This window comes from Heteronotia binoei, chromosome 21 (assembly GCF_032191835.1).
Source record: "Heteronotia binoei isolate CCM8104 ecotype False Entrance Well chromosome 21, APGP_CSIRO_Hbin_v1, whole genome shotgun sequence".
Taxonomy (NCBI): Eukaryota; Metazoa; Chordata; class Lepidosauria; order Squamata; family Gekkonidae; genus Heteronotia; species Heteronotia binoei.
The window spans coordinates 165819979-165833081 of record NC_083243.1 but is presented as its reverse complement, the minus strand read 5'-3'; the positions used below and the strand labels follow the sequence as shown (position 1 = coordinate 165833081).

Genomic DNA, 13103 nt, shown 5'->3' with positions numbered 1-13103 from the left:
GAATACAGAGGAGTTAAAACAGGGATTCCTTTCCTTTTGGTGAGGTCTAGGACATTGCTTTCTGCATAGAGATTAAAACTCAGCCTATTGGTACTTTCGGCAGGGCTGGATCTAGGGGCGGCAGAGGGGGGTGCTTGCCCTGGGTGCCGATGGAGGGGGGGCGCCAAATTGGATATGGAGCCCACTGTATTCGATGGGACCATAAGATAGAATGGCTCATAAGGGGGCATCATTTCTTAATCCCCCCCCCCTCAAAAAACATGTAGATCCGGTCCTGACTTTTGGGGCTATATTGTTATCAACAAAACTGTTTTAAAGAAGAGCAATATGTCTCCATTTCTAAACTGTAGGGGCTATGTTTGGCCTCCTTTTAGTGAAAAATTAAGGCATTGTACCATCATAGAAAAATAAAATGAACAGAGCAGGAATCCTCTTAAGTGGTGGTCAACTGTAACCCCTGTAATCTGGAAATAAACTCAAACCGACTGCAATCCTATAGATTACAGCTTTATTAATACAATGTAGGGCAAAAGGAGACAATGACTGAGTTTTAATTTCTGATGTCCAAGATACAGACAGAACATGAGGAGAAAATTTGTACTGCATTTCCACAACTGATAGTCAGGTTTTTTTAAAAAAACGTCTACTCCCTTAAAGGATGGTGCTTTCTTTCCAAGCCAACCAGAAATTTTAAGAAAGGATACCCACAACGAAGGCCAATATCGATGTCATGATGGCGAGAACTGCCCCTCAGGCTCCCTAAAAATTGCATCTGTTACTAAAGCTAATTTACCATCGAAGCATACCGGTGGGCTCTACCACCATCTCAGAGCTTCTTCAAGTTTACGCTGGAAGTCAGCTGGCCTTCACCTTCGAAAGATCAGCGCCGACCAATGGCAGGGCAGGATTTTGTCGGGGGACGGCGGGGATTGGCGGAGGAGCTCTGCTGATTACTGTGGAAACCTCATCGGTGATTCATGGAGTGGGATGCTAAGAACAGAAAGGAGGGAGGGAAGAGAGCCTGAGGTCCCCCTAGCTGGCGTAGGGATTACATGAGAGGGAAAAGTCCGTCGCTGGAGCCGGTGGGGGGGAGGAGGGGAGCACCTCAGAGTAGGCAGGAGAGCCGGGGGAATTGCACAAACTCTGGCAGCCAAGAGAGGGCAAGACAAAGAGACGGCGTGTGTGAGTGTGCTTCTGATGAATTAAAGCCGGCAGGAGACGCGCTCTCCTTGCAGCCAGCCCCCTGCAGGATCTGGGGAAAGCCCGACGTGTGAAGCGATCCGACAAGGCGGACAAAGAAACGCGAGTCGTTCATGGGGAAAGGCGGGGAGCAAGGCGAGGAGAGCGGCGAGCGGGAGACGCAGATGCCCTCTTACACTTGGGAAGAGATCCAGAAGCACAACCTGCGGGCAGACAAGTGGCTGGTGATCGAGCGGAAGGTGTACAATATCACCAAGTGGGTCAAGCGGCATCCGGGGGGACATCGTGTGATTAGCCACTATGCCGGCGAAGACGCCACGGTAAGGCAGCCAAAGTGCTTCCTCCTAGTGACAGATGGCTGCCGTTCCCGCCAGGGCGCTGCGTGGCGCCCGTTATTTCGATCACCTGCTTTTGAAAAGAAAGGGAGAAAAGGCTCTTTAGGGTTGGGCAAGTACCGTTCTGCTGGTATTAACTGAGCCATGAGGTCGGGGAAATTGCACTGAATTGCACAGTGCAGGGAACGCCGCTCTTGTGGCTTTTGCTCGGTATTCTCTATTTATGGTCTGCAAGGAAGACTTAATTCAAAGGACGCTGCTTGGGGTCTAGATTAGGTGACTATTGCAAGAGGGGAGATTGCAAGAAAAAGTGTGGAGAGGCTGTGGTTGTGAACAGCTGCGTTTGTTTCCGCTCTCCCTCCCCGGTAGGATATTCTCAGAAGCGCCGGTTTGATGGAAAGGAGGCGGTCGGATTTCTTCTCACCCGTGCAGCTGCTGCTGCTTCTGCAGCGAATGTCCCCCCCCCCCCTTTCCCAACACACACTAAACTCCTGTTTCAGTTCTGGTAAAAGAATTTTTAAAAAGCTGCAGCCGATAGGAGCAAATCCGAGGTTCCGCTGCAAAATTATTGTCTGCGGTTTTGCAAACCACAGCCTTCAGCAGAGCAGCCAAAGTACATGTTAACTGTCCCCGTATGCCACGAACTTTCATAACCAGGCAAAGGGACTCATCTATGCGGGATGAGGGAGGCCTTCTCACCCCAAATTGGGTTTTGTGTGTGGACGATGGCGACGATGAGAGTGCTCTGTGGTGAAGGGAAGACCTTCTACATGTGCTCAGAAGCACTCCCTCCTTTTTACTGCCTTTGTGTTTTGAGGCTGTGCCTTAACATTGAAAAACAGATCTAAGGGTCAAACCCTTGTGCAAAGCAAGCCTTGAGCATGCAGAATTGTTATTTACATGTGTGATCACTGGCTTCCATGCCTAGAGTTCCTATCACTATTACACACAGTCACCCTGGCCATTGTTGCTTATATGCTTGGTACTCACAATAGGCTTTTAGGACTGAGGGTGGATTCATGTTCTGTTTCAGATTCTATAATCTCGTTGTACACAGGGCTTTTTTTCTGGGGGAACCCAGCGAAACAAAGAGCTCCAGAACCTCTTAGTGGAAACAAAATTATTTTAAAATGTTTAAAAGTCCATGAGGGGCACCCCTGCATTTCTCCATTTCCCTCTTGAGAGCTCTGGCACCTCTTTTTCCAGAAAAAGAGTCCTAGTTATACATATGGTGGTGTTGCGTGCATATAGATGCACTCTGGTGAGATATGTTACCAGTGATATTGGGTTACATCTGTGGATACTATGTTAGCCAAAAGCAGGTGCAGACTAAAAAGAATAGGCAAATTCACCCTGAATCTTGGCATCGGGTGAAGCCTTGCAGGAACTCCCCCCCCCCCACCCCCTTGATAGAGAGATTGTCAATAAGACATGCTTCCCAGCAGTCTGCAGTTACGACCTGCCTGTTGGCTCTGGGGTTACTTCTAGCCATTATCCTTGAAATGCCTCTCACTGTATTGTTCATAAGGAGTATGTCTTCTCGAATCAGTCAGGAATCAGACTGGAGGTATTAAAGCAGTAGAAAGAAGCAACTTACAGTGAATTTTTAAAGGAAGATTGTGCAGATGATACGTTGAAATGTGCTGGCCCAAACGTCCCATCAGTGGACATCTGCAGATGTAAACAGCTATTCTGTATTCACCTTTGAACACAAAAGTGATTCTGTTTGTCTTTGTTCTGATGTCACTGCAAGGGTTGCTAAAGCAACATGTTGAAAGAAACTGAGAGGATAAACCCATTGAGGTGACACTTGTGAGGCAGCCATGCTTTAAAATCAAATTACATCCTTTACTAGAAAGTAAAACGAATCATGAATCAGGGCAAAAAAGAGCTGCATTTTAAAAGATAAGGTATCTGTAAAGTAAGGAACATTTGCTAATCCTATATTTCCCTAACTGTATAAGTTAGTAAAATAAATGGAGCCTGCTGCCTTCTGTCCCTCTTTGGTACTCTGTAAAGGCAGGCTTAAATGATACACTTACATTGACTATGTTTGTTTTGCTTCAATGAGAATTCTGCATTTCCCTCCCCCACTTCCTAATACCGCTCTGGTGCACAGGCTTCTGCTACTCAAGAAAAAAGTGAGGTGAGGAAGAGAACTTACTGCCAAGAAAGGCCCTGAGAACAGGCAGTGGCTCTTGGCAGCAGTGTGAAGGAATGCAGCAAGGTGCCCAGTGAGTTGAAAGGGGTGGGTGGGTTGGACAGCAGCTATAACTGTCTGTTGGCTTGGTGCAGCAAACCAGCATGACTCTAGGTGAGGGAACCACAAGAATATCTTTCCATGTCTCCCCCCTTCCCTTTAAGAGGCCTTATAGAGAGAAGGGAAGGGGTTTAATTCCTTTCACTCCCAGCCGGTGGCTGGGGCTGATGGGAGTTGTAGGCAAAAAACATCTGGAGAGCTACCGTTGGCCACCCCTGCTCTATCTCTTGGTCAGAGGTGTCAAATTCATTTGTTGTGATGGCCAGATTTGACATAAATGTCACTTTGTCAGGGCAGGCCATGTGCATCATAAAATGTAACACCAGGTACCAGAGATATAAAATTGATAAAGGACAGAGGCAAACCCAATTAACAATATTTTGTACTCAAAATACAAAAAAAACGCAATTGATTCCTAGTAGTGAAGGCAATTGATTTACTGAGCCTCAATAAATGTATTTAGTCACATGCAAGACTAGTTTTTTGCCAAGGAATACCATGAAAGGGGGAGTATCTTACATTTTCATACCTGTCAATTGCTTCAGCCCATGGACCCTATGCTTGACACTCCTGCTAGGTCTTTGAAGAGCCAACTATGTCATTCTCCAGTTACAGAAGCTTAAGTAGTTCCTGAGGGCTCCTACATATTCTGCCTTGAAGCCTACTGGATCTTCAAGGATAGGTCTTTTCTAGTCTGTACTACCTGTGGCAAAACAGGGCTCAGCAGGCATGTCATTCTATCATGGTGGATGCGGAATTTAACCAACTTGCCAACCGCCCCCCCCCCGCCCTGCCGGGGGACCTCTGGATTAGCAGCCTAATCCCCCGCTCCCTAAAAATCTGATAGCGGAGGTGCGGGGGGTGGAACGGCGTCGTGTCTCTTTCCTTGCCTGGCTTCAGGATTCTCCCTTCCTCCGAATTACAAAGACCCGCCCACCGCCGGCCTGCTATTCGCTCCAGTCTGGCCTCCCTTCGCGAGGTGCATGCTGGGACTTGTAGTCCTTGCATCCTCTCACGTCTGCTGAGCATTATTCTCTATGTGGAGATTGATTCTCATAGGGTATAATGGGGAAATGATCTGGAGGTTTCAGGGGTTCTGGGGGAGCTGTTTTTTGAGGTAGATGCACCAAATTTTCAGTATAGTATCTAGTGACTCCCCCCAAAGTATCTCCCAAGTTTCAAAACGATTGAACCAGGGGGTCCCATTCTATGAGCCCCAAAAGAAGGTGCCCCTATCCTTCATTATTTCCTATGGAAGAAAGACATTTAAAAAGGTGTGCGGTTCCTTTAAATGTGATGGCCAGAACTCCCTTGGAGTTCAATTATGCTTGTCACACCCTTGTTCCTGGCTCCACCCCCAAAGTCCCCAGATATTTCTTGAATTGGACTTGGCAACCCTATTCTAAACTACTAGATCTTCAGGGGCAGCCCTAGGACATCTGGTGCCCTAGATGCCCCCACCCCAACAGGCAAACTGCAGCGTAGAGAGGCCATATGTCGGCCGCTTGCTGTCACTCCACCTTCCAGAAGCAGAAGTGACATAACAGCAGCCGGGTGGCCTCTCTGCACCACTGCGCACATCCTTCCCATCCTACGACTTTGCCCACAGGCCACAGTGGTGGGGTGGGCGCCGTGGAGGAGGCCGTGTGACGTGCCGCCTTTTCCCGGCTCCCAGGGCCTCTTCTCTTACGTGATATCAATCTCTCTGGAGGCAGGGGGAAGGGCCCAATCCAGTGCCTCCCCAGGCCACACCCTAGGCAGTTGCCTAGTGAATGGGCCACCTCTGTAGATCTTAATGAGGAATTCACCTCTCTAACCTTATTCTATTTTCCTACGAGAATATTTTAGAGAAACTCCTGTATAGAAAATTTTTTTGTCTCTTGCAAAGATTCTTTGTCAAGAACCTCAGGCTTTTCCTGGCCACCTACTACAAATTACCTGGGATGTAGAAGAAGCCCTGGAAATCTCACCAGTTGGGAGTGGTTCTTTATATATCCAGTCAGTAATCTCCTGACCTTCTGTTTGTATCTCAATAAGCATAGATTTGTATGTGGGTGCAAACAGACCTCCATAACACCAATTCCATAAAAGTGTGTGTGTGGGGGGGGGGGTGGATCTGTCTTGTATTTGTATTTGCTTCTGATTTTTGAAAGTGAAAAGCACATGGCTGAGGGGAAACTGTGAGGATTAAATGCAATCTTCTTCTTGGTCTAAAATTTACCCCTTTATGATGTTTTGTTAAGCAGAATAATCTTAAAACTACACAACCTGTTTAATCTTTTTGTTATTCTAGGTCTTCTCATGAAGCTACTTGTTTTTTAATTAGAGGGGCCCTTTCTGCACACACAGCTTGCTTTTGATTTTCACTGAAGCCAAGTTGGTTGGAGTTTACTTCAAATGCTGTGCCTTTCCCACCCTCTCTCCGATTTCTATTGGGAATTGAGGAGTATATACCCTGCATACCAATGAGAAAACCCAGCTAGTGTTGCTGGGTTAGTCTCTCCTGATTGGTCAGTTTAGCAGTGGGTGTGTCTTTTGAAACAGGAGATTCTTCCAGCAGAATTTACTGTGGGGTAGCCACTAGTATGTCCCCCCCCCTTCCCTTATCAGTAGCCAAGGAACAAAGTAGAAGTCCAGTAGCACCTTTAAGACCAACAAAGTTTTATTCGGAATGTAAGCTTTTCTTCAGACAAGGCTGCTGCTGCCCCAGAGCATTCTCCCCAATGTTTGAAATGTTTGTGGTCAGTCAATTTAAAGAAAAAACATTTTTTTAAAAAAAATTGCAGAAACTGGGAATCAAGCCAACAACCTTGCAGTCAATAGCACTGCATCTTAAAAACTGAGCTGACTGCCCATTCCTGCAAACAAGTCAGACAAAGGCAATTATTTCCTAACTCCTATTTTAAAATACATGCCTAGCACAAAACTGACCAGTAAGGAGAGACCAGCTGGCCTCTGAGGGGATGAGGGAGGAAAAGTCCAAGGAAATGTGTATGTTTTTAAATTACCTTTGGCTTGGAAGTGAGCTAAGGGGATAAATAGTCACAAAAGGACTCTGAGAAGATGGGGGGGGGGAGCAGACTGAAAGTGGGCTCAGAGCTGAAGGCAGGGAAATCAGTGCAGAAAGAAAAAATGCAGTTGGTTTGTGGGGGGGGGGGGAGATGCAGAAGGGAGGGAACCAATGGTAATGCGCAGTGAAAATGAGAGAAATGAAGGTGCAGAAAGGGCCATGTCTTGGCCTTCTCTTTCTCGGTCAGTTCTGGCAATTCTCAAGTCTTTCTCCCTTATTCCTAAAGGCCAGTTTGGTGTAGTGGTTAAGTGTGCAGACTCTAACATGGGGGAACCAGGTTTGATTCCCCACTTCTCCACTGGCATGTATGACCTTGGGTCAGTCATAACTCTCTCAGAGCTGTTCCTCTCAAGAGCAGTTCTTGAAGAGCCCTCTCAACCCCACCTATCTCACAAGGTCTCGATTGTGGGGAGGGGAAGGGGAAGGAGACTGTAAGTCGCTCTGAGACTCCAAGTGAAGGGCAGGGTATGAATCCAATCTCTTCTTCTTCTCTTCTAAAGCCTTCCCAGTCCTAAACCAAGGCTTTTCCCCCCTTCCAGTTTCCCCACAAAACCCAGAATTCATCCTTAAAAATACCATCAGCCCCGCCCCCTTTCTTGATTGGAAATTACTAGCTTGCCTCTAGGACAGGGGTATCAAAAATTGTGGCATGCGGGCCAGAACCAGCCTGCTCAGGGCTTTAATCAGGCCTACAGCTCTCCCCCACCCCCCACCCCTGGTCCTCATTCTTTGAAACTCTGAAGCTGCTGAAGTTCCTACCTCCTTCTGCCTTGTCTTTGCACATTGCAGCAGGAAGCAATTCTTATCTTGCAAAGCTGCAAAGAAAATGCAGAATGGATTCCATGTTTCCCTTGCGACTTTGTGCTGCAATGTGTTTCAGTGGAGTGGACCTCAGTTTCACTTTCCAGCATTCCTATGGCCAGCTAACTATGCTGCTTCCTGGAGTTGTATCCTTGCAAATATAGGGTTGATGCTTTGAGCCAGCTTGTCTCTGCTGAATCCACTCAAGAACTGGTGCCTGGGAACCCACAACCAATGGGAGATATTACATCGGAGAGCCATTGCCAATCTGAGTAGACCCATGAAGAAGAAGAAGAAGATATTGGATTTATATCCCGCCCTCCACTCCGAAGAGTCTCAGAGCGGCTCACAATCTCCTTTACCTTCCTCCCCCACAACAGACACCCTGTAAGGTGGGTGGGGCTGGAGAGGGCTCTCACAGCAGCTGCCCTTTCAAGGACAACCTCTGCCAGAGCTATGGCTGACCCAAGGCCATTCCAGCAGGTGCAAGTGGAGGAGTGGGGAATCAAACCCGGTTCTCCCAGATAAGAGTCTGCACACTTAACCACTACACCAAACTGGCTCTCCATGGGCAGAGGGAGAAGCCCAGCCATTTCATGTTTTCTTAGGCTTGGAGCATTTTGTTTTTTTAGTTTTTGATGTGGTCCTTGTGCTTTTTCTTGATGTTTTATTTTTAAAATTGCATTGCCAAATCCCACTACTCCCCTACCTTTCCATTTTAAACAATATTTTAAACAAAATATTACAATAGTTTTAAGCATGTTTGTATTTTAAATTAAAAAAACTTTGTTTGTCTGTGTCCTTTATAAAGTTTATATCTCTGCTAACTGACATTACATTTTATGACATACATGGCCTGACCCCACAAAGTCCCATTTATGTCAGATCCAGCCCTCGTAATAAATTAGTTTAAAAGTTTTTATTGGTTTTAGACAAAAGCAGGGGGAACAGGGGAAGGTGGAAATAGAAGGTAATAGAAAAACATTAATACAGCTAAAATTACAGTTATAAACCATTCTGCATAACTATGTCAGTAATACAAAATATTTCTATCACCGTAACATAGATTGTAAGTCCTCATTTAAGCCATCTGTTTTCAAATTGTATTTCTATTTTGGATAGTATATATAACAAAAGTTAAAATAAGATAAACGTTCACATCAGTAAATCCTAAGTATATAACCACACATAAAGCTTCTCCCAATATTTTCTGGCTTCTTTAGATTTCCTAGCAAGGAGCTGGGATAAATAGTCCATCTCTACTGTCTCCAGTATTTTCTCGATCAAGTCCGCCCTCATAGGGTTTTCCTGGCATTTCCATTTTTGTGCGAGTAAAATCCTGGCTGCTGAAATAATATGTGATATTAGATGTCTTGTCTCTTTTGTGTAGTCACTGGGGTATATATTCAATAAAAATGTTTCTGGTTTAAATTGAATCTGTGTCTTCAAAATTTTCTGTAATAGTTCATGCACCATCTTCCAATACTCTTCCACCGTTTCACAAGTCCACCACATATGATAAAATGACTTCACTTGTTTTGTACACTTCCAACACTTATTAGACATATTAGGATACATTTTAGAAAGCTTCTGGGGAGTTAGATACCATCTGTAAAACATCTTATACAAATTTTCTTTAAAAACTGTTGACTTAATTTAATATTAGATTTTCACAGCCTCTCCCATTCATCTAACATAATATTACGACCTAAATTCTTAGCCCACTGGACCATGCAATCTTTTACAATCTCATTTTGCATCTTCATCTGCAATAGGAATGCGTATAATTTTGAAATCAATTTCTCTTTGGGTCCCAGAAAAATTTTGTCAAATGGATAGTGTTCTGTATTGAAACCTATTACTTTATCTTTAGCATATCTAGATTCTATTTGTGATCTCAACCACCAGTTCAATTTAATATCCATACTTTCAAGTTCTTCTTTAGATTTTAAATGGTTATCTTGTCCCAAAATTTCTCCATATACATAACTCTGATTTGGTTTTATAAGATTTGGTGGTGTAAACGCTTCAGCTGGTGAAACTCACCTTGGCATTTTTTGGTAAATCCTTGGTTTTAACCATGACCATGTATGATACAAGGATTTCCGGAACCAGTGATTCTTAAAGTAGGAATGTCCTTCTAGTCTTTGGTACCATAAATACACATGCCAACCCAACATAAGGTCATAGCCCTCTATTATTAATTGCCTCCTGTCCTTCAGTAGAACCCAATCTCTCACCCAAGACAGGACTGCGGCTCTATAATATAGTTGCCAATCTGTAAGACCCAGGCCCACTCTAGCTTTAGAGTCTTGTAACGTTTTAAATTTAATTCTTGGGGGTTTTTTTCCTACAAATATATGCCAAGATTATTTTGTTCAGTTCCTGAAAAAATACATTAGTTAAGAGAATTGGAATAGTTTGAAATAGAAATAGAAGTCTTGGCAAAATGTTCATTTTTATCGCAGCAATTCTTCCTATTAGAGATATGTTCAAATCCTGCCATTTCTGCAAGTCTTTTTTGATCTCTTTAAGTAATTTATCATAATTGTCTGACTTTAAATTGCTGCATTTATTGGAAATATAAATGCCCAAGTATTTCACCTTCTCATTAGAGAATCCTGACTTTTGTTGGAGAAGATAAGCTTGTTCCGGTGTCATATTTTTAGCCAAGAATTTCATTTTGGCGTAATTTATTTTCAGTCCAGTCCAATGGCCAAATTCATTAATCTTATTCGTCAGGTAGTCAGTCAAATCCAACAGTTGCTCTAGTACGAAAACCAAATCATCTGCAGAAGCTCTCAACTTATATTGCTCGCCCTTGATCACAGCCCCCTTAATATTTGAATCCTCTCTTATTTGAGTATTCAATATTTCCAAACTTAAAATAAAGAGAAGTGATGATAAAGGACATCCTTGTCTTGTTCCCTTCTGGATAGCAATCGGTTCTAATAGTTCGCCATTCACCACTACTTTTGCGTTTTGGGAGGAGTATATAACTTGAATCACTCTCAAAAAATTTTGGCCACATTCCATACCCTTCAATTGTTGTAGCATAAATTGCCAACGTACATTATCAAAGGCCTTCTCTGCATCCAAACCAATTAGAGCCAATTGTTTCTCTGGGTGAAGCTCATAATATTCCATTATATTACATATTGTTCAGACATTGTCTTTCAGGTACCTTCTGGGCAGAAATCCTGCTTGATCTTGATGTATAATAACAGATAACACTTTCTTTAGCTGTTGAGTCAGTACTGAAGCAAAAATTTTATAGTCCACATTCAAAAGATAAATTGGCCTAAAATTTTTTATATCTTTCGAGTATGCGTCTTCTTTTGGGATTAAGGATATTATAGCTTCTTGCCAAGAATTTGGTATCTCAGTTTCTTTTTGAATCATTTCTATAAGATTTTAAATGGTATCAATAAGCAATCCTTGAAGGCTTTATAAAATTCTGCAGGCAAACCATCTGGGCCAGGTGATTTGCCATTCTTTTGCGACGCTACTGCTCTCCCACTTCTCTTATCATTATTGGTTCATTCAGAATTTTCCATTGTTCCTCTGTAAATTTGATGAGATTATTGATGAGATTATTTGAGATATTCTTATAAATCTTTATTTGAGACTTGTTTGTCTTCATATAACTTTTTATAGAATTAGGGTTTGTAGAATCTTTCAGGATCAAGTGTCGTGTTCTACTGGAGAAAGTTTTCCTTCCAAACTTTCTCCAGTAGAACACGGCACTTGATCCCGAAAGATTCTACAGACCCTAATGATGTTACCAGCCGTGAAAACCTGAATTCTTTTATAGAATTGTTCCACAATTTGGCATATCTCCTTTCTTTTGAATTTCTCTTTGTTATTTTCATCCCTCAATACTTTTATTATTCTTTTGGCACTTTCTTTCTTAATCTGTATGCTAGCCATCTTCCGGGTTTATTGGCATGTTCAAAATAATTTTGTCTGGCAAACTTCAACTTTTTCTCCACCTCTTCCACAAGTAAAAGATTCAATTGATGTTGTATTTTTTAATTTTATTTTGAAATTCCTGTTTTGTAGGATGTGCTTTTAAATCCTTTTCATCTTTCTCTACTTGTCTCATTAATTTTTGAAATTTTTCAGCTCTTTCCTTCTTTTTCTTGGCATTATACCTGATTGCTAACCCCCTAAAATATGCTTTGGCTGTGTCCCAAACAACTTGCATCTTTACCTCATGAGTTATATTCTGTTTAAAAAAGGATTCCATTTCTACCTTCAACACTTGAAGGAAGTTTTTGTCTTTTAAAATTTGAGTATTTAACCTCCAGGCTCTTCTCATTTGGGCTCCTTTAATTTTCACAGTTATTGGATTGTGACCTGAAATCACTCTTGGTTGAATTTCAGTTTCTATTAGGTCTTTCATTAAATCTACAGAAAGCCAACACATATCAATTCTTGACCAAGATTGATGACTAGAGTAATAAATACAATCTCTTGTTGTTGGGTATCTTGTTCTCCAAGCGTCTACTAGATTCAATTCTTCTGCTAGTTTCAAAAAGCTTATTGGCAATTGCAATCTTTTAGTTTTGCTGTGTTTATCTGATTTTTTATCCAATTGTCTATCAAAAACTGCGTTGAAATCTCCTATTAAACAATATTCTGAGTACTCTAAATCTGCGAGCTTAAGATGTAACTCATTAAAAAATTTCTCTTGATGGTCATTTGGTGCATATATATTTTCCAATAGAATTTTCCTACTTTCCATAGTAATTTCTACTAATAAAATTCTTCCATCTTCTGAAGCAAACCATAGTTGTGGGTTGAATTATCCTTTATGTAAGTTGCCAAGCCCCTTTTCTTTCTATTGGAGTCCACTGCTACAAAAAGTTTGCCAAGTTTTTTATTATTCAGGAAATGTTGGTCCTTTGCCAAAATATGAGTTTCTTGCAAACAAATTATATCAGTATCCAATTTTGCTAGGTATTTAAAGGTCTTTCTCCTTTTTATGGGAGAATTAAGTCCATTCACATTAATGGAGACTATTGACGCCATTATGGATTCTTCTTATCACTATCTTTTTTTATCTGAAGCCGTGTTATTTCTTTGCTCCACTTGGATCTTCTTCATCTGATATTTCTTCTTCATCATCTTTTCTCCTTCCTTCCTTCCCAAATTTCTCCAAGAAGTTTTCAACTTTAAAAATAGAGTTAATCCTGTATCTTTTATCTTCATACGTGAAAAGCAGACCCTCTGTCATTAACCACGTATAAGGTATTTCTGTTTCTCTTTAAAAGTTTGTCAAATCTTGATATTCTCTTTTCTTCTATCTGACTGGCCACGGTACCTCTACAAAATTTTTACTGTATTTTCTGCTATCACCACCGGCTTATCTCTTGTTTGTCTCAAGATATTATCTCTAGTTCTTTTCTTTGTGAGCTTCAAGTGGATCTTGCTA

The 13103-nt window shown here is 42.3% G+C and overlaps 1 protein-coding gene across 2 annotated transcripts in view; it reads left to right on the top strand.

Moving 5' to 3' along the window:
* The first annotated feature begins 1197 nt into the window (after positions 1–1197).
* LOC132590222 (acyl-CoA 6-desaturase-like) overlaps positions 1198–13103 on the top strand; it is a 47482-nt gene continuing 35576 nt past the window's right edge. For both annotated transcript variants that reach the window (XR_009556649.1, XM_060263187.1), the window contains exon 1: positions 1198–1520. Coding sequence is in view for 1 of the 2 variants with exons in the window: in XM_060263187.1 (XP_060119170.1) it covers positions 1314–1520 (207 nt within the window). In the remaining variant the exon portion in view is untranslated. The remainder of the gene's footprint in view (positions 1521–13103) is intronic.